The sequence below is a fragment of the Homarus americanus genome, unplaced genomic scaffold (assembly GCF_018991925.1).
Source record: "Homarus americanus isolate GMGI-L3 unplaced genomic scaffold, GMGI_Hamer_2.0 scaffold55640, whole genome shotgun sequence".
Lineage (NCBI taxonomy): Eukaryota > Metazoa > Arthropoda > Malacostraca > Decapoda > Nephropidae > Homarus > Homarus americanus.
Genome location: NW_024713650.1, coordinates 1,757,982 through 1,780,390, shown reverse-complemented (window position 1 = coordinate 1,780,390; position 22,409 = coordinate 1,757,982). Strand labels below are relative to the sequence as shown.

The following is a 22,409-nucleotide window of genomic DNA, read 5'->3' as shown; positions in this document are numbered from 1 at the left end:
AACTCTTAATCACTCAAACTCATAATCAAATACAAATTCACATCTTTAATCACTCCACACCCAATACTTAACGTCAGCTTCAAGAACTCTCCCTAACCATCGCCCCGTAATACCTAAGATAATTTTATTGATAACTCTGCTACGTGGCCATCAAAGTATTTAACATCACATGTAAATAATCCTAAAAATTATAAATATTAAAGGTGTAATTACCCCCAACATAAAGCTTTAATTATGCCAAGTCAAATTAATTCTAAATACACCATACATAATTGACTACTGTATGTATGGTTGACTTTCCTCATTGGTAGCAACAAAAGAGTAAGATTAGTTTGGTAGAATATTAGAATCACAGGACTAAATAATTGTCTTAGCTTTAGTTAGCAGTGTACAGTAGTTAGTCTAATTAGTGTTTGTGTTATATTTAGTTGCTTAACGTGATAAAAAGTTAATTATTCTGGTAGGTAAGTTTTAATTGGTATTTAATTTCTCTACTGTTATGGCAAAATAATTTTTTTTATGGTAAGTGAACTTGTTGGTTTACCTTTTCTTAATTTTATATCAATGGGTCGAGGGGTCACTTCCGAAAATATTACATTACGGTACCAAAAATATTCCTCCTAGTTCTCGACACATTACAGTACCTCCAGTAACTCGCTCCCTAACTGTATCCTGTAATATAATACAAAGACAGTTCTGAATAAAAGTAAGTTTAATATTTGTGATAAAGTGTCTTGCATAATACTGAACATTACACATGGAAGTAAGTCTATAGCTGTGAGCACCATTGAAACATCTACATAAGAATAACTGAGGACCTTTTAACTGGCAGTGCTACAATATCCCAAAGGACCTTAAATCACCATGAGCAATGCAAGCGAGACTATTAAACCCCACAAATTACACAGTACTGTATATACGAGACATGTCCAGACTAACTTCTGTACCAAAAATCACAACTTGGTTATGAGACAGATTCATTAGTGCACAAACATTCTACAAGAAATTGGTTTTAATGAGTATCTGTAAGCTGGCCTTATTTACTCTTGCCATGAGACAAGGCCTTTTATCACAATATAAGACATTAAAGTCACTGAGGGTATGGTCCTGTCACCAGCATAACATACACAAAAGCAAACAGCGTCTGTACACATACTGTACTGTACTGTATACTCCAAGTACACTAGTTTCTGTACTTCCCAGTTTTGTAATTTTCAAGGAATAAGTTTCTTTAGTCATAAGAACTTGACATAATACTAAAAGACTTAAAACAAGAATATAAATAGATTTTCTTGGGAGGCAGAATGTAAGAAAATACAAAATAATGGCATTTTGAAAATGTTTATGATATTATCAAATAAATACAAACTGAAACAGGTTCCAGATGGTGGGGCTGGGGGAGGTGGTCAAAGCAAATCATTGCATCTCAATACAGTTTACCAAAATAGTAAAGGAAATAATATCTTATTTTAAATTACCATAATATGCTCTACTTTACAAATAAAATCCTTATAATTTTTGTACCACAGAATTGAGTTATCATGCAAGATATTACATTTTGGGCCAAAATTACAGCCCAACATCTGAAGTATTAAGGTCACTTGTAAATCAACAGTGTCAGGCAATGTGCTCAAGATCAGATGGTCATTATCTCGAGCTGTTGCAGGCAGTGAACAAAATGGACTAAACACAAATAACATAGATTATAAAATTCTAAATTCATTCTATTTTTTGTCTTCAAAATAAAGTGCATCTGATAATCCAGTTTTGCAGTATCATATAAATTTTTGGGTCATAATCTGAGAATGAGTAAATCTGTTCTTGTTTAGAAGATCCAAAATTGTATATTGTGAATTATCTTTCCACTAAATTATCTCTGCAGCATTAATACTACCACATGTGCTATAATTTTTTATTATTCTAACAAAAAATATATAAATAAATTATAAAACTTTTAACAATTAAGTGACGCTAAGGTTTATTTCTTGTTTTCTTTCATCATTTTAGTTAATATAATTCCTATTTAAAAAAAAAAAAACTAAATTTGAAAAATGCCAGTGATGAAAATACCTGATGAAGCCATATTTTGTGCTGCACATGGGATAAATTATTTCAGATGGCAATAGACTCATTTACCCCAAATAATATAAACAATACAGAACCTAAACTGCTGCTAAAGGGGGGACGGCATACACTGGGCAGTCTCAGGCAGTGTCTAAGCAAGTTGAATACATCTCAGTAAAAAATCTTCACCTTTATGACCTTAATAAGAACTCAAAAGCATTAATCGTGAACATATATTACCTAATTATCACTTATGGTAACTGACGTAGATCTACCTAACTACTGTACCATCTAAAGTTATATGTAAATAATGAGAAGACGGTTACTCTAGGGAACACTGGCCGTACCGAGCAAGATGAAGTGGTGAATTTGTGGAGGGTAGGAGCTAGGTAGTCTGGGAACTTAAGCACAAGGTAACAATACCCTTTTGCCCAGCTAATGGTAGTGTAGGTAACACTTCTCAGTTGACCGCAAAAGTAAACCTCGACCAAGCAAGATTTACTTTCATGTAAAAAGTTAATTATTTACCTTGTGTAAAACATATAACATCATCCAACATATAAGATATTAGCAAATAATGCTAGATAGGCTAAATTTCCAAATAGCAAATACTTATATGAAACGGATCATTTTCCGGAAATTCAAATCGGTGATGTAGTTGCCGTCGGAATAAGACTAGACAGGTAGGCCGTGTTGGAAATTCTTGAGAAATCCTTCTCTTGCTCTCACCCAATATTGAATTAGTGGAAAAAATAGGAAAAACAGCTTCCATCATTCCTTAGCAGAATGCAGACCAATTAGCCAGTTATTGCCACATAACAAAACTGCTGACCAACTCCTGTAAATCCATCTTAACCACCAACGTCTTGGACACTACTTTATCGTTGTATCCAAAATATTGTGCCACATTTAAACACCTGGTAGACAAAACCTCTTAGCACACTCAGTGAGGTGCAAGTTCCACTGCCTTATTCCTTGCCAATAATGCACATCCACTAACAGTTAACCTTGTCTAAAACCAGGAGTGCAACTTGCTCTACGAGGCGAGGCTCTGTAGTACAGTCTGACGGCCAGGTGGACTGTGTAGAGAACTGCCGACCCTATTTGTGTGGCGTAGATAAAGACCTAAAACTAAAGCAATATAAATAAGTTAAATGTAGAAATGGGATTTGAGAAAAGTTATACCTGGTAATGTGTAGCAACAACTGAGGGTTAGTTGATGAACAACTTCTTGACAAAAGTGAGCACCTGGCCCAAGTAAGAAGCAGCCTTCATATATTAAGCTCAAATTGTGAATGTTTTGTTTTACATTTCCACTTCCTTGACTTTCATATAACTTGGTTCTTGATACTTTTACTAGATATAGTTTGTAAATGTTTTATTATCAGTGTATACCATCCCCTTCTAAACACAATGTACAATTATGAACTCATAACAAATTACTTAATAATATTGTCTCTGATCTAAATTATTTCTTCAGTTCAAACTTTATATATATTAAATTAACACAAGGGAACACGTAACATTCTTCCTTGTTTACACAAGAAACCTCTTTCTTGGAAACTGCTGGAGCCATCAGCAACACCCATGTTATGTTGTGCATTAAGCTCTACATGTCCTCTTAGACACTACAGGAGCTTGGTCATATATCTTGCAATGATACATTAACAGCCAAAATTAGATTGAAATACATCACAATGAAGATTAATATCACTGTAAATCATACTGACTGGACCATAAATTTGGTTATTATTTCACACAACTTGATAGGCAATTCACTGGTGCTCCCCCAGCACCTGGTTCTTTCATGATGGCGACCGGCCACGTCATCACAGCCATGTTGAGCTACCAGTATCTTCCAGCATCACTAGCCAGTCCACTCCTCAACCATCATCTCCATTCAACACTTCTGGCCCAACACACAATAAAACGATCATCAGTACTGACTCGTTAGCCAAAACATAAAGTGTGTGTGCTGCAAATAATTGGTAGCGGATAATACAAGTCGAGCAGAAACGAGGAATTTGCCCGGTAGCGTACAAGGAATCGTCCGAGGCTAAGCGGTAATGGGGTTCGGGTTCGTCACGTGACCACGGCGTACACTGTCTTGTTTATGGTGAAAATCTGTGCTGCGGGTCACTGAAAATTTATCAAATGATATATCACTTTTTCCTGCCTTTTATTTTAAACTTCAAAACACAAAATATGATTCTCTAGTATCTCTTCACTTGTGACAGTACGGTACGGTAACTACTGAGCGAATTCACACACCTGTTCTTGCACACTGTGGTTTACCAGCTTTGCTGGATTTGCTCTGATCCTGACCTGAGTTATGGTTGATTTCACCTTGGCCTCTTCTTTATCATGTCCTCCGTTCTTCCAAGGCAACCAATGGATTTTGTGACGGAAGAGACGACAATTACTCTCGCCATCCTTCCGTCTTCAACCATTCAATAACGGCTGATAACAATGGTCCTAGATTGGTCACTCCCATTCGGTCGTTCCTGGCGGCTTGGAGGTCAGGTCGTACAACACTCTGCTTATACCTGCAACTCCAAGTATCTCTGCTACCATCTTGTTCACCAGCTGCAAGAAGACACTTTGTAACACTTGTAAATATTTGACATCTGATTAATTCACATGTCCTTACAAATATTGACCTCGGCAGTTATTCATTTTTTTTAACATTCAAGCTAATACTTGAGGTCAAAACATCTAAATAGTTAACAGTTATACAGCATATTAACAATAGGTACTGGAGGATAATCTCTCTACCTCCCTATTTCATCCCTTGTAATCACGAATATACTTAAAATACTGAACAATTAAACAAATGAAGATGGTCCGCAAAGTACAACTTCAGTCTTCTAGGTGTACTATACTGTGTATTACAAGTATATATTTAATTTATTATTTTCAGAAACAACAGTACAGGTACAGTAGCTAAAACAACTATCTGTGCAGGTGGGGGGTCGATATGCTCCAAAATTTTACGTGACTGGTGACAGCCCTCATATACTGCAATTTATCGTCCGTGGTCTCATATTCTTTCCCACAAAGTATGCACAGATAGTTGTTTTAGCTACTGTACAAGTATATAACATAAACTACAGGGTTAGGTACTTTTTAAAATGATCTTTGGCCATTCAAGTACAATGATATACAACAGTTGTCAAATTCACAATCTTTGTTTGAATCCCCACTTAAAGCAGCTTATATTTATACAAGCTTCACAATGTTTCTTCCTTAGCAAATCCCAAAACATACGCAACTCTGCTCTGCACACGCACACACTATTTCCTGACCCACCCTTTCATGTTGGCCTGAGCATAACCTTAACTTTATTACCTTTCTCTACACCAAACCCCAGAACCTCAAACATGATTCCTAGACCTTTATTTTTTATTTATATTCACTTTCCCTCTAACACTTACCCATTCACATACAAAATATCATTAACATTTTTTAGATCTGAAGTGTCGAGAAGTTTGAAGAATTACTAAGCTAATGGTGGCTTAATAAATGTTAAAACTCCGCATTTTATGTACCAGACATACGGCACATGCAAGGAAAAACAAAACCAGGCATGTAATTTCTAGTCTGGATAACATACACTGAACTAGTGTATATATTAATCCACGGACGAATTCTTATTAACATCACTACTCCATTCAATGACACAGTAATACTATCTATATATCAATACATTTACCTTGACATGCATCTACTAAGACAGTTTTTGTCTGCCTGATCTTCATATCCCTTACATTCTGTATAAATAACTACAGTAACTTCACTTATTCATTTATATGGACCATCCTGTATAGACCTCTCAAGCATTTTGCCTTCCTCCATCACACAGCAGATCACTTATACATTCTTCATTACACACACACAAGACAACACAAACTCACAGACACACAAAACATCTCCATAATCCTCCAGATTCTTTTATCATCACAGACCTCTTGTCTGTGTTCCCCCTTTACTATGTCCAGTAACCGATATAACCACAACCTTAACCCCAGTACCTATAATATCATTGTTTTTGATTGTCTATAAATTATTTCATATCTGAGTACAGTATATACCAGTATTTGTACCTGCAGTGTTGTTTCTAAATTACATAAATGATTAATTACAATAAATATAATAAGTAGCTTTCCTCGTCAATATATTAGTTACTACTGTATTTCCAAGATGCTATTGAGCCATAGAATCATATATTGCCAGTCGTATTGTTTCTCCGTCTCACCTCACAACTCCAGTAATGCTGTATATGAAATTTAAGCAATAACAAGAGATCAACACTTGGCAGAATTCCTCCCCTATCACCTCTTAGCCCTTAACTATCAGCTGAAGTTTCTCTATACCTCCCCCTTTATAACCAAAGAGAAAATGCACATAATTTCCACTGATAATAGCAGCCATCCCTAAAGCTAACTTCCACAGATGATGGCTGCCGTTTTAAAGATATCATAGCGAAAGACCCACAAGATGAGTAAGTTTAACTGACCTCAACTGGGATGTGTTTGCCTGGTAGTGCAGGTATACCAGTCATGAAGTCGTGCGTGATGAAGGGTCTGAGCACCACCGACCGCTGGCAAGAGGGCAGACGTGTTACTGGGTCCCGGTCAAAATGTATTGGTATTAATACTAATGGCATCTGTGCTAACTTCTCTGTGAATCCCGACTCTGCCAGTACCTGTGAAAAATAAAACGTATATAATGAAACTGCACAAAAAATCTCCCATATTTCCACACCGGTTTCATTATTTTACCGGACATGAAATAACAACCCATATGCGGAAATTGAAGTTTGTATCTTAATATGGCATTAATATCATTAAACAAAAGACATCTACTCACTTGATTGGCTAAGAAGTCGACCTGTCGTAACGTGGCCAGGACTCCCGGGGTGAGATTAGTTTGAGTGATGTCCTGCACGAGATCTTTTACAGCACCACCAAATACAAAGCAAACTCTGAAACACGAACGATTTATATCATCAACATGGAACTGCTCTGCTGAATCTCACTTATCATGATATATTTCACTTCATAGTACCATTAGTCTTAGCCAGTGAAGCAAAGGTAAAAAAAAAACCAGCATTATATAAATTTCACTTGGACTATTTTTATGGCTTCTTTTTTAGTCTATCAGCTCCTTGTCCAGTCACCATTCACCAAGTCAGGTTTAGCATTAAAGTATCTTGTTTTGTGTGAGATAATATGACATATATAACGGCCGAAGGATTTTGACAACCCTACCGAGACAACAGGAGTCGATGTGTTCATCTTAAAATTCACCGGACCCTCGGTAAAGATATCTTTTCGGAGAGTGTGTACAACAGTGTCCTTCCTTGTTTTAGTGACCACAACAACAATGAAAGTAATTATAATGGTGAAGACAAAACAATTACAGGAGTCCTTAACAAAAGTTGATTTATAAGCTAAATCCACCAATAATAATGAACGGTTGCTATCGAAGTGATGGTGGGTGGACATTTTGGTACCAGTCTATTGAATACTGTGTTAGAGTTATCAAATTTAGATCATAATGTCTTCATTTTGGAGGTGATAAAGCCATGACCAGATAAGGTTAAATTAGGTTAAGACAAGTTACATTAGGGTTGGTTTGGTTTGGTTAGGTTAGTTTAGTACTATACTGCACCAGCGACAAAATACCCCAAAACCCTAAATGACACAACAACTCACCGATTGATATTGTGACAGATTTTGGGTATAAGACGGGCGAGAACCAGCAGGTCTTCCCACACCGGTTCTGAGTCACAGGAGAGGACAGAGACGTAGCTGTAACTCCGGCAGTCTCCCTATAATAATAAAAAGACTATACAGTAAATTAATGTACAGCGCAATATCTGTTATCAACAATTAAAAAGAAAACGTGAAATATGTCATCAATGAGAAGAATATAGAAAAGGTTAATGGCATAAGAGAGTACATGAGTCAAGACAACCTCACTGTAAAGTCTGGGAAAGAAACGAAAATGCAAATCCCTTAATTTTCTCTAAAGTAAGTGACATGTTTATGGCGTTCCCTCTCATGGCAAGATCCTAAAATGTCCACTTGTGTAGCAGACAGCACTTACCTGGCCTCTAACAGTAAGGACAGACAGGACAAGACTTACCTGGCCTCTAACAGTAAGGACAGACAGGACAACACTTACCTGGCCTCTAACAGTAAGGACAGACAGGACAAGACTTACCTGGCCTCTAACAGACAGGACAACACTTACCTGGACCCCAACAGACTTGACAGGTAAGAGTGTAGCGTACAGCGTCTGGCTCAGAGAGATTCGGTGCAGCTCCTGGCGCTCTTCTTCATTTGTGCAGTTCTCTATTCGGTTAAGCAGCGCATACTTCTGTTGGCAAGACTTTTCATAACTGAAGAATTCAGTATCTTGGTCTATGAATGAGAAAAACTTAATACTAACCCCAACCCCATTTATATCACAATATTACCATCCAACATAATAATACAGTACCCCCTTTTTTATATCACAATATTACCAACCAATATAGCTAATGAAAGCTATTTATAATACATGTCTTTTTTGTTTATAATATTACCACAAATATTACTTAGTTGTTATATTCACATCAAAAGACTTAACTCAGTATTGCATTATATTCCATCTTACATCTCTCGCTACAACTACTTCCTTCAATACAGTACAGTACAGCGTGTTATATATTCTTACCTTTTGAACACTGGCTGAATAATCTACAAGAACTTTCAGGACGACTTGAGTTTCTGAGAAATCTCTCTCCATATACGTTTCTTCAGCACATAATACTCGAATGGCTAGGCCGGGGCCCGGGAATGGGTGACGCTGAACAAACTCTTCTAAAAGTCCCAAATCTCGACCAATTTGCCGTACCTGAAAATAAATTAACGATGGGGAGTAATTAAGAGGAAATGTTCCGAATGCACATCAAAACTTTAACGTGTGTTTTGAGCATGTTATCAATATATATTAAAATTAGTCAAAACTCACTCCTACCTCATCTTTGTGGAAATCCTTTAGTGGTTCAACTACTCTGCCTTGTGCCCTGAGAAGTCGAACAAGGTCTGTGTCATTGTGGTGAGTTTTTATGTTCTGGGCGTTTCCCGAGACCAACGATGAAGCGGATTCAATGAGATCTGGTCTCAACGTGCCCTGACCCAGCATCACTTCCTCTGTTCTTAGATTCATCTCGGAAATAACCTCATTAGCAACCTGGAAGAAATGGTTAGAGATTATAACTTTGGTTGAGTTTATACATAATTATTTTTTGGTTGCCCAACATTCCCAAGGAATATACCAGAATACTGCCATGTGTGAACAACTGGTTACTCATCATGGTAGGTATACAAGGTGTCCATAAATTATCTGACCCATCTTAAAACTTAATAACCTCAAAAATATCTTCATAAACAGAACACAGTGCACATGTGAACATCTACTGAGACTTGATAGCTGTTTGTCAAGTAGAACACAACCAGCAGCTCTTATCTTTCTGTAATGTTTTTAAAGTTTGTTACAAAATACTTCTGATAATTTATGGACAGCCTTTATTGCGGTTTAATTTAATTTCTAAAAGTATTTGAAGACATAAAAAGCAAAACAAAATATTGGACTAGACATGTTAGTTGGTCAACAGCCTCCACGGTGACACACTTAATCATTATGGGAAGACTGTTGTTAACTGTAGGTAAGGTTACTGTAGGAAGGTTGTATCAAGACAGGCCATCACTAATGAGCCTGTCTCTTCTTTTCTTCCAATGGGGTCGCTTCTGAGCTGAATAATATCGTCTCACGTTAGCCAAAATAAAATATTAAAAGTGGCGTCCCCAGAGAGATGGGGTTAGTGGAGAAAAGTTTACTAACCCCTTGTGTACGGGGTTCTCTCTGAACAGAATAAAATCACCTCGTATTACCCAAATAAAATAGTAAAAATGGAGTCTGATGTAGCGAAGAGGTTAACTATGCCATTTACAGTTAGTGCGTACATGGAAACCTTTACAGAAACAAAGACGATAAAACAGCAACACACACACATGCATAAACCAAAATCAACTATACAAAAATTTGACTTAAAGGCTGGCTATTGAGAAACTTATTTTCAAATCAGAGAAAATAGGTCAATTATAAGAGCCAAAATACAGTACAGTATATACTTTACGAAATGGAAGGAACAATATCGTTGATACTTTATTTAGTTAATAAGACCGTAAAGTTGGGTAACACTTTGATATAGAGACCAGATTATTTGATACTAAAGAGGAAACACAAAGCTTTGGATCTAAGAATTGGTGAGCGAGAGAGACAAAGAAAAGAGATAAAAGAAGAGAGAGAGAGAGAGAGAGATATCAAAACAAACACTCACTCACAAACCTTAATAAAAGTATCTCCTATAATTTTTCGCTTCTCCTCGGGACTGATTGTCATACAGAGTAGATTGGTGACGTGTTTCCTCCCCATGGGGTCGGTGCTGTCCACGGGTATGCTCGTCACCCCATCATAGAACTGATGTCTTGCGTTAACCACTGGAAAAAATGCGTACAAGTTCAGGCAAACCCCCGTTATCTTGCCTTGATGTTTATTGCATTCTAAAGTTATTCGTGCAATTGCTCTGTATATATCAAACTCTTACCTAACCTCAACACATAACACTAAAAAATTTATGACACTTTACAAATCTTTTTCCTTGATGTATTGTCTCTTACTTCAACACAGAAACTAACAAATTCTCAACACTATAAACTTTTTCTGTTACACCCTTTCAACCCACCAGATGTTGCTGACCCAACCTAACCTTTACATCTAGACTCTAAAATGCCAAGTGACTGACCCCTGAGTTTAAGGCCAAGTTTCCTGAGTGACTGCTCCACCTGCAGTGACTCATTCTTCCTCATGAAGCCGTTGTCTATGTGAACTGCTATCACCTGCTCCTCTGACAGAGCTTTGTGAAGAAGGGCCGCACACACGGTAGAATCTACTCCTCCGCTCACCAACATCTGAAACAAATAATATTCACTCCATATATATTGAAATAATAAAAATAATTAAGTATAAATGAATTGCCATGAAGGAGAGTGAAATGACAGAATAATATGAAGTGCAAGATTTGACAGAAAGTATTATGTAAGCTAGGCAGAGTAAAATGAGAGAGAGAGAGAAGGGAAGATTTAAAATGTCCGGCCTCTGCGGGGAGCCATCTCTCATATTTCCCGACTTAAAAAAAATTGGTTTTCCCAAGTGCTGTCAACTGCTGTAGTACCCCACACTGATAAACTTAACAGTAGGAAGTATTCTACAGTTGTTTACTATAGGGAGGTTGTATCAAGACAGAACTTAGTTTTTTTAGTTCATCTTTTCTTTAGCTCCACAAACTGTGCTATATACTGTATGTACCTATCATATAAACATTGGCACAGTACTTCAACATTTCTGGGAGGATGAAGGTATTGCAGACAGGTTGTGTGAGCCAAGAGCAGTAAGTCAGACAGATATGCAAGGCTTAGATATACTGTATCAGATATATTTCCAAACAAGATCTTTTAGAGACAATCGTGTAGGAATATAAACGCCAGACTCACCAAGACTTTGTTTGACCCTACATGTTCCTTGATGTAGTTTATACACTGGAGTTCTCTGTTCTGGAGGGTGTAGGTCCCTGAGAGGCCACTGATCTCATACAAGAAGTTCCTCATCATGGTCATCCCTTGTTCAGTCAGATCAACCTAGGAAAAAATACATACAAGATTACTTTCCTTACAATACTGGAGTGAAAGATGAAGGTTGCCCCTCCATAGGTACTTCATGGAGTGTGTGTTTGTGCATATGTTCTGCAGGTGTACCGTGCACAGAGGCCATGAATGTATCCAACTTAACACTCCCACAGTTTTATCAGGTACAAACACAAGGATAGTCTGCAAGTTCATTATGGAGTGCTGCTATGAGGACAGTTACAGAACTTGACCAAACAACACAACAGCACTTAATACATAATGGTGTGCTACATGCTTCATTTCCCAACTAGTGGATTAGAAATGTCTGCAACACACACCCCTGCCTGGCCACGTGAATAATCCCTCACCACAAGGATTATATCTCCACACTGAAGAAATGCATTTATCATGATAACAAAGGAGGGAACTGTTACTAGTACCTGCATTTACACCCTTTTAAAAACAAGAGAAGTTCACGACATTCAAAAACAAAATAAGCTCAGGAATTAAAGCAAAATATTTAAATATATAATTTCTTTTTTAAAAGACAACATCAGTGAATTTAAAAAACAAGACCAGTCCAATAACACCACAGACTTACCTCAGGATGAAACTGAACCCCATAGATGCGAAGCTTGTCATTGGCAATGGCGGCGATGATATTTCCTGACGTGGCCACAACCTTAAATCCGTCAGCTACCTTGTCGACACAGTCCCCGTGAGTGAGCAGGACGTTCTGTTTGACTCCCATATACCTGCCGGAAGCGTCACTCTATTATTACCTTCCAATAACACTAACCTCATCGATAGTTTGGACAAGATGATGAGTTTAGATGTGAGATGCTAAAATATGACAACTCCAGCTCCCTTCCCCATAAGAGGCCACTTCCTTGTACGTATTTCCTCATTCTTCCAATGTAATAAATACTGTAAGAGCTAAATGGGTGGAGGGGGGTTTGGTTATGTTATGTTAGATTTGTTACATTGTTAGGTTAGATAGGTTAGCATTAGGGCGCTTAATAATCATGTGAAATAATTGGGAGATTCCTAATCTTTACGAGATCTGAGGAAAGAAAAGTACAGTACGTACACGGAAATATTGGATTTATTCAGTGATTCTCCGAGACAGATATAAATGCTATAACTCGTCGCCCCGAGTCTTAAATGCCTTGTACAATAAGTCAGTCATTGTGCACTAGATGATCAACCAACACAAAAGACTTACTTGAATATGTGACAAAAGTTATCAACTTCTACAGTATACTGGCCGTCTTCTCTGGATGCTTTTCTTAGCACTGTTCCCCCAAACTCTTTGTTTATAAGCTGCATGCCGTAACAGATGCCTGTGGGAGAAACAAGGAGACAGTTAGGTCTTGCGATAATCCAGTACTGAATATACTGTAAATACAGAATACATAACACATACCGGTAACTCTAAAGGATATCGTCTGTCAAGCTGAGCACAGCGACAATAGCGTGGAATTATATGGTGTTTTGAAATATAATACGTACAGTACATTTCCTCTAAAGTCTCCCTCACATGACAACATGTAATAATCAACATATTTTAAACTCATGTTTCTCATAACACTAAATGCATACCGATAAATGCTTCCCCCAACAAGCAGTGACTCAACTAAACAATTACTGACTCACAAAACAAATTCAGAACAATTTCTCTATACTCTTTCTCATAGCAACCAAAACCAGGCCATTCAATACAACAAGCAGCAACTCACCTAATACAGGTACGTTTATTTTGAAGATGTCCGAGTCGTAGCGTGGAGCGTCTTCAGCATATACAGAATTTGGCCCACCCGATATTATTATAGCTCTGAGGTGTAAAATATTGGGTTATTAGCTACCTCAAACACGAGTGTCCTGGCTACAATTCTTATAGCCCATAATGACATTACTTTTAATATACAAGTTACTTTAAAAACAAAACAAATTTATCTAAGTAAATTATAAAGTCGACTCACTTTATGAAGAGCGTTTTCGATTTGCATTTTTCAGCGTAAATACAGTATTTGAATCACAACATCTGGCAAGTTCTCAATTCTCTCTCCTCAGTCTTTAAAGTCAAACAAATAAACTTTATGGTAATCTACTCTATAAAAACAGTTCAATATATTAGAACATTTGAGTAAAAAGTTTAAGATTTTCCTTATGAAATACTTCCAAACTTTACACACAATATAATATCCTCATATATTCCCTTTCCTCACCTATATCCCTTTTCTTTGAGGGTGTATGCTGGAGTGTCGAGAGGTAGGATATCTGTCTCTACGTTCAGTTCCCGGACACGTCGGTCGATGACTTTGCCGTACTGGGCACCCGCGTCCAAGATGGCCACGCGTTCTCCGACGGACCCGTTCATGGCGGTGGTTTCCTCGTTGCTGTTGTGGCTGCCGTTGTTGCTGCTCCCACTGCCCTGCCTGCACCCACACCACGCCAGCCGGCACTGTCCACAAAACAAACACATGTCTATAAGTTAAAGCATACACATCTCGGTACAACACTCACTGTAATTTTCTACCCAATTTCTGAGTTTAAATACACAAATAAGTACCAAATCACCCTATTTCTGTACCCAATTCCTGAACTAAAACACACACCTTGTACCACCTCACTCAGTACCCAACACACATCACAGAAACAAAAAAATAAAACCCAACTTTCAATACATATTCAGACAACAGAGAATGAATACTGTACAAATGAATTAAGTTATCCATCAATCTCTCTGTATACAAGAGTAGTTAGCAGTTAAAAGCCTCACTGATGAAGGATAATTCCCTCCCTCAATATGTATAAATACCACTAAAGATGGCCGAACTACACACAAAGGGTAGAAACTTCATCTCACTATCTCGACTATCTCTCACACAGAGGATATCATTGTCTTGATGCCGAGCCACTTGTGGATAACCCCCTTTTATCATACCACTTCCCTTCTCTTCTACAGACAAGACACAGGATTCTCCCCCATCTAGTGTTTTCGCTCTCTCTCTCATCCTCCTATAAAACTGTACTGTATATACATCATTCTTCATGCATCAGCTCTTATTACAACTCTCTCTCTTCTCTATCCATAGCCAGTTTGAACTTAATTATTTTTTATCAGTACAGGATACAAAGACTCTCCTGTAAGTTTCTGTATCACATGTATTCCTCAATAAAACCTCAAGATACACATATTACATCTTGTGTGTGTCTGTTACTTCACATACTTCACATGCCCTACCATAAGCAGCACATCCATGTACTGTACTTCTAAAACACTCAAATGCTTCTCTTCCATTAAAATATAATAATCTCTGTCACACAAAACCAAATACCTTACTTTACTTTATCTGTTTAAGACAGGTAAAAAAAAAAAAAAAGAAGTAATAATGTACCTTAAATATAAAACACACGTTACATTATTTATCAACATCAACAACTCTCTAGGTCACCTTACAGAGCCAGCTGTGGGCAAGGGTAGTTTATGTGTGTGACCAGTTCACACACCCAGAACATTTTCATCATCGGTACTTTACATTATCATTCAAACGTTGGTGAAATAAGGAAGGGATGGGTCAGAAACACCTAGAATGGATTCTTAAGTCACTGTTACCTACACAGAGAGTTTTGAAGCACTTGTGAAGTCTTCTTTTTCCCATTCCCACATGAAACTTGACTTGGGTACATCAGATGGAGGCCAGTGACGGTGGCATGGAGGTATATCTTGTGTACGGGTGCTCGGTTACTTCAATGCACAGTATAAACAGTATTAGTCGTCACCGGTTTTTCAATCACAACATCGCAGGTAGACGAGCATAGTTCCTCGGGTGATCCCACTATTACTGCCTTCATAAACGTTAACAGTCTGTCGTCAGTTCGTTAACCTTCTTGAATGCTTTTTTGCGTGGTTCAATCCTTACACATTTGAGCTCTAGCCAGTAAAGTTAATGTAAGCTTTGTAAGGAAACTTTATTCTTGTCCACTCAACCTACACTGATGCCCCAAGTTTATAATGGGCAAAAAAACAAGCAGAATTATTTACCAACATTGGAGGGAATCTTCAAGGGTGTTAATAGTAGAAGGTGTAGCAGCGGTCAGTGAGGGAAATGACTGGGTAACCATTCTGCCTGCACTAGCTACCTGGCTTTCAATGTAGGATATGACAAATGTATTATAATACCGTCAAGACAAAAGCATTTCAGTACCATCCAGTTTGAAAATGCTGTTAGTTGTATTACACAAGTCATTAGTACAGTACATATTAATTACAAGTACAGTACAACCTATAAAACAAACTATCTATCATTTTCACTTCCACTCTTGTATTGTAAATGGGGGAGGAAGGAGGAAACAGACTAACATAAAGGAAGAAATATTTAACGTTGACTAATTAATCTTGTATTTTTTTTTAATTTTACAGATCTAGTGAAGACTTATGAACCCCAGTTATTTCACCTGATGATTAAACACCCCAGTGCTAAACTAACCAAACCATCTAGCCTCTCCATTTAGTGTCAGGTTGTTTAATTGTCCGGGTGAAATAAGCGAGGGTTTCTAATCATCATGATATCACAGTAATTATTGACTTTTACAGTACAGTAGAATAAAGGATACAGCAGTTCTATTACATTACAGTATATCAAACAACATGCCAGTTCTCTACAACAATATGGTAACTATACTGTACTGGTTATCTAAACAACTATTAACTATACCTCCATTGCTATTACATATACTGAACCTCTACAGTATAATAATTACATCATAAAAAGTATCAAAATACTACACTGTACTGTAGGTTCCTCCTCATTCATGGAACTGACACACTTTTTTATCACTGTGAGACACTCTTTAACACTATGAAACACTTAACACTATACAATACACTTAAACTCACAAAAGATTACAGGTAGATGAATAAGCCCAGTATTCTTAGTATATATACACTGCTCCACACTTATACTGTATACAAGTACACTAATACACTCCAAGTCCAGGGTATAAATTCACATACAGTATACAGCATTGTAGTGAGACAAAAACACTCCCTTTACCAACACATAAATGACAAATATCAAGGTAAAATCTCATCACTTCAGTAACAGTTGCAATAAAGAGCAGTGAGGGTTAATGAAATGGGATTAAGTTAAGAGAGAGAGAGATATCCTGGGTGGCTGGCAGAGGTGTGTGTGTGTTGTGGTGAAAACTATTGGCTGTGATCTTGTGGACCCCTCCCTCCCCAGGTTAATTATAGAACCCCCTCCCTCCATCCTCTTCCCCAGTCCCTCTCCTCTCTCTCAATCCCTCCTCTCCTCCCCTCCCTTCCCCTGTCCCTCCTCCCCTCTACCCTTCCCCTGTCCCTCCTCCCCTCTTCCCTTCCCATCCCTCCTCCCATTCCTTACCCTCTCTCAATCCCCCCTCCCCTCTCTTCCCTCCACCCAGTACAATAACAGCAACTCCACCTCATTTCCTACTCTCATATATCATTCACTACTGAGCTAAATCATTCCTATTTTTTTTTATGGGGAATAGCCCAGCCATCAAATATAATAAGAATTAAGTTGTTCTCATCAAAATATACCATAGGTTATTACCCTCAAGCCTCTTAATTAGCAGAGTTTAAGGCAATTGATTTTAGGTACATAATTAATTTATTAAAGCTTAAAAGGTTCTCACAAAGATTAGGAACTCACTGTACTTTACCTGATGATTAACCTCCCTAACCTAACCACACCGCTCTAACACTAATCTAACCAACGTAATGCTAACCTAACCCCCTATTTAGTGTTAGGAGGTTGACGTCTCAGGTGAAATAGGCTGGGGTTCCTACTCTTCACAAGGTCCAATAATAAATAAGTGACCTACTTTATTCAATATTATTTTCCATACAGTTAAACATCTATTTAACAGACTACATGGAGAGGAAATTCCATTATATCAAGGGTCTATTAAATGTTAAACCTCCATCTAGTGAACTATATAGAGGTGAAAGTCCGCTACATCGAGGGTCCATTAGATGTGAAAACTCCCAACTAATGGATTCTATGGAGAGAGAAGTTCGTTATATGGAGGTTTCACTATACCGTCTTTATTGAGGCTTTTGTTTTGTTACGTAGGGCAGTGGACCCGGGAGGAAATGAAAAGAATTAATTGCAAACATGAATGTAGAACTTAACCCCTTCACTACAAGACGTCACTTTTAGGAGTTTATTTGGCAAACACCGTACGATTTTACTCAGCATAGAGACCCCAGTACACAAGGGGTTATGACCAGGTGGGGAAATGTGACACAAAATTATTGTAAACGTTGAAAATAATTGACATCACTCGTCAATAATGTGATTGTTCTTTCAGCATTTGACAATTCACTTTACACGTTCAGGAGGTTGACCCGTTCTTCATTACCGTACTTTGTCATGGCCTTTATTGTCCAGTGTTAGTCCAGGAGGTAACTGTAGTACCTGGAGAAAACCTGTAGTGAGGGTAACACTGGATAACACCCTTCTCACATCTGTCCTGGGCCGGGGATTGAACCCTGGAGAGACAAACGTTCCTCCACTGGAGTTACCGTGAATATATTAAACACGTCTGGGTAATACTTAATTTGTCCACCGTAACTACAAGATGTGTACAGCGGTCCGACTAATTACCCAAATGTAGCCAAATGTAGCTGGAATGAAGTCAAATAATGGTCCTAGATGAATAAATCAGACTGCCAATCACTTCTCGACTAGTATTTGGTGTCACAAAGACACAAAAAATTGGTAAACTTAATTCAATCTGAGTTGTGTTGTGTTAGGTTAGGTTAGATTAGAATAGATTAGGTTAGGTTAGGTTAGGTTAGGTACATGCACTCGATCTATTAACTCAGATTAAATTAAGTTTACCAATTTTTTGTGACTTTGTGACACCAAATACTAGTCGAGAAGTGATTGGCAGTCTGATTTATTCATCTAGGACCATTATTTGACTTCATTCCGGCTATATTTGGCTACATTTAGGTACATTTGGGTAATTAGTCGGACTCTGTGTACAGTCCACTTTGAGATAAAATTTGGTTTCTAATCGTGTCTTATTTAGGTCACATCAGGCATAAAAAATGGGAATATATGGTAAAATATTCGTTTCTGTCATGCAACTATTTGGAAGTAGGTGAGAATCGTTCAAAACACACCAAAAAACCATAGGAAAAACTTAAATGTCAACCTAACCAAACCTAAACTTAGATTCCTAAAATTCACTGCAAGACCCAAGCGATAATAATACCCAAAATATACTTAGTGTCTGTGTTTAATCAACGTCAATATTCATATCTAGAGGAACAAAAATCTTACTTAGATATTAAACAAACATTTGTAATAGTGTTCATAATAATTCAGTTCCTTTGTGAAGAACAATATAGATCATCAAAATACTCTTACACAATTATATCTCTTAAAATCTACAAAATACATTTATAAATTTGATATAGAACTTTAAATGTCACAGTTACATAAGTACACTCATAAAATATGTAAAGTAATACTGTAATGATTTGCTGTTTTTGATGAAGTGTAGACGAGAAGTAGCAAGTTAGTGACCACAAACTGTACTGTTACTTTCCCGTAACCTAACACACTCGATCACAATTCCGATCAACCACATAAATCCCCCCACACCATAATTAATCCTTCAGACAAAATCCCACCATGATATATAGTCAAAATAAGATACCGAGAGAAAGAGACAAACACGCCCTCACCACCATCACCATGTTCCTCAGTACCCCGCTACCTATTACTACCTACACATAGGGTTTATATCACCATGGAGAAGCTCACCAGAAAGAGTGGGATTTTGTAGTATCAGAAATACCAGACAGTGGACATAAAGGTGGTCAGGTACAGGTGGTCACGAACCATTCCGAGCCGATGCCACAACAAATCCTACTGAGGCTACGTCTCTTTCACCTCATTTATCTCAACTTATTTACCTCAATTTCTATATTATGGTGGTATTTTATTAACTAATAATTTATTTCTACCATTATTCTTCAACTTACCTTAAAAAAATCAGATGGGAATACCACGATTTCCAGAATTATTATCCCAGCATGAGTGTAAAAACAGACGGACTCCACCAAGTCCAAACGTCGTCCTGCAGAACACAACAGCAGCGTTAGGCGCACCTCCCCTCTCTCCTCCTGTGTCATGTTCCTTAATATACCACGTACAAATAGTTATAATTATTATATTTCACCCAAAAATTAATTAAAAAACATGAAATCTTCATATAAAATATATTGTAATTATAAATTTATTAGTATTATCAATTTATATTAATAAATAACTAATTAAATATATAAATAAAAAGTTTGTAATTCCTGCTCAAGGAATATCTTAAACATTAACTATTCCACAGGAAAGTGACCGGGATCCAGATAACAATATATTTTTTTTCTCATAAACTACAAATTAAACAAACAAAATAAAATACACAATAAAAATACAATAAATTACATAATGGCGACAATGATAAAAAATCAATGTATAAGTTGATACTTTAATGGGAGCATAAAGAATATTTTATCTATTTCTCAACTTATCTACCTATCTATTTATCTATCTATCAATCTGTCTGTCTATCATGTTTAGACTGTCTATATTTTAGACTAGACGACTGTCAATATTTTGGACTGTGACGAATGACCGTCAATATTGTACTGTAAAGAATGAGTCAGTATTTTACACTGAAAATGACTGTCAATATTTCAGACTGGAGAATGACTGTCAATATTAGACAGTGAGAATGACCGTCTGGCTGTTCATCTCTTAGGTCATGTAAACGTGTAAGAGTAGAGAGTGCTGACCTGACCTGACCTGACCTTCCAGTTAGTGTGGCCAGACTGAGAGAGAGAAATAGTTTGAGTCGGTGAGAAAATTTCACAAGTTGATCGACATAATGTTTTAAATTATTCCCAAAGATAAACTAAATGTTAGGAATGAAAAGAAGATTCTTAATTGATATTCTGTGGAGATTAATTTACATTTTTACTGAATTGTTTACAGTATAATTAATTTATTGTTGAATTGTGTTAAAAATATTGGGAAACAATTTTAAGTAATTTTAATGCAGCTATAATATCATTAGAATATTTGTTATACATACAAATAAAAAATACAGATAACATTTCATTTGACTTTTTTTTTTACATCAGGTGAGGCTTAGGTTTCCCGGTGGTTGTATTAATTGAAATTACTTATATTATATTGACATAAGTTAGTTTAACAATAATTAGGTAAAAAATAATTAATGTATTTGTTTACGTAGAATTTAGTTAAGAATTAGGGTACGTTGGGTTGGGTTTAGTGTGGGTTAAATACAATATTGCTTAGATATTACTTCAGAAGACAACTTATGCAAGTTGTAGTACAATTTATCTTTGTTAGTTTAATTGGATTACCTGAAGATTAGACACCCCAGCTTATTTCATCTGATTATTATTTAACACTAACGCGACCTGGGTGGGTTAGGTATGTTAGTTGAGGTAAGGTTAGATTAAAGCTGACTTAGTTTAACTTAGGTTAGGTTAGGAACTCAACAACCGGTATTTACTAACATATGTTTCGTACCTTATAATGTTTAAACGGTGTGGCAAATTCAGTAAATAGTTTAAATTTGAACAAAAATCAACGACGTCAGACTGTGTAGTTTATCATAGTTATGGCTACCGTCCTCTCTTAAACCTAACTGAAGAAAACATATAAATGCAAGGATAACTTATTTGATTTGCTTGATGTTCAGCGACTCTTATCAAACTTACACACACGTGGATAGACAGGTAATTATTAATTTAAATTATCTTACAAGTTTACATTAATTAAGCATACATCATTATAGACGATGCAGATATAAAATACATAAACTACAGGTATACATAAACAGCTCAGTACCTATACATTATACATAGAGTTATAGTATACAAACAATGACTGACTGACTGACTGGTACTTCTGTTAGTTATGTGTGTTAAGGAGGAAAGCGTCAGGTGAATTTTTATCGATACTAAATTGAACAGGTATGAGGTTCACTTTACCTGTGCCGTCTATATACATGGTGGATGTGGATTTTATGGTGATTTTACCGTGTCTACCCACACATCCAGTGGCGGCAGAGCTGCAGTCCCCCCAGACACTCACTGCCAGGCGTATGATTCCTTTAGAGAGACAGCTGAATAATACACTACCAACAAATATATCATTTTATATGTTATTTAATTATTTTCAATACGTTGCTAAGTGAATTTTCATTAAAATCAGACCAAAATTTAAGTTACTTTCATAGTTGCTGTCAATGCTGTACGATTCATGTCTGTTATTAATTGGCGCCGCCGCCGCTGCACTCAGTCTCGTACAACGTGTGGACGGTGTGGTTAAATCGTGCTTTCTTTAATTACCCTTTGACGATGGAAAATCGAGTGAAGTATTTGCAAAACATCAACTTTTCCCAGCTGACATTAAATGAAAAGACTGAAATCAAAGCAAGAGGAAGACCTACACCAGTTTTATCCATTCAACAGAACAGTACAAGCAGGAACAAAGAATATACACGCCAGTTTAACAT

At 36.9% G+C, this 22,409-nt stretch overlaps 1 protein-coding gene across 4 annotated transcripts; it reads right to left on the bottom strand.

Annotated features, from left to right (window-relative positions):
- Window positions 1-1,325: 1,325 nt before the first annotated feature.
- On the bottom strand, window positions 1,326-19,977 carry LOC121872986 (GMP synthase [glutamine-hydrolyzing]-like). 4 transcript variants are annotated; one of them, XM_042376214.1, is made up of 15 exons: window positions 19,849-19,977; window positions 14,030-14,265; window positions 13,541-13,635; window positions 13,027-13,144; window positions 12,403-12,556; window positions 11,670-11,813; window positions 10,922-11,087; window positions 10,465-10,616; window positions 9,091-9,306; window positions 8,788-8,967; window positions 8,323-8,460; window positions 7,782-7,897; window positions 6,934-7,048; window positions 6,581-6,769; window positions 1,326-4,650 (listed from the first exon to the last, which is right to left on the bottom strand). In XM_042376214.1, the coding sequence occupies exons 2-15, from the start codon at window positions 14,179-14,181 to the stop codon at window positions 4,549-4,551; spliced, it is 2,037 nt and encodes a 678-aa protein (XP_042232148.1). In that variant the 5' UTR covers window positions 14,182-14,265; window positions 19,849-19,977; the 3' UTR covers window positions 1,326-4,548. The 4 variants fall into 4 exon arrangements, with proteins under 4 accessions (XP_042232148.1, XP_042232138.1, XP_042232127.1 ...); XM_042376204.1 differs by lacking the exon at window positions 19,849-19,977 and adding an exon at window positions 19,628-19,752; XM_042376193.1 differs by lacking the exon at window positions 19,849-19,977 and adding an exon at window positions 15,425-16,044 and having other exon boundaries at window positions 8,323-8,448.
- Between the last annotated feature and the right edge of the window lie 2,432 nt (window positions 19,978-22,409).

Excerpts from the sequence above, each read along its gene's own strand:
- LOC121872986 (XM_042376185.1), bottom strand. The coding sequence starts at position 15,466 with ATGGGAAAAAGAAGACTTCACAAGTGCTTCAAAACTCTCTGT. Across the intron at positions 13,636-14,029 it reads CTCAAAGAAAAGGGATATAG|AGCTATAATAATATCGGGTG; the intron begins GTGAGGAAAGGG and ends TTTACACCTCAG. Across the intron at positions 13,145-13,540 it reads AATAAACGTACCTGTATTAG|GCATCTGTTACGGCATGCAG; the intron begins GTGAGTTGCTGC and ends TTTCTCCCACAG.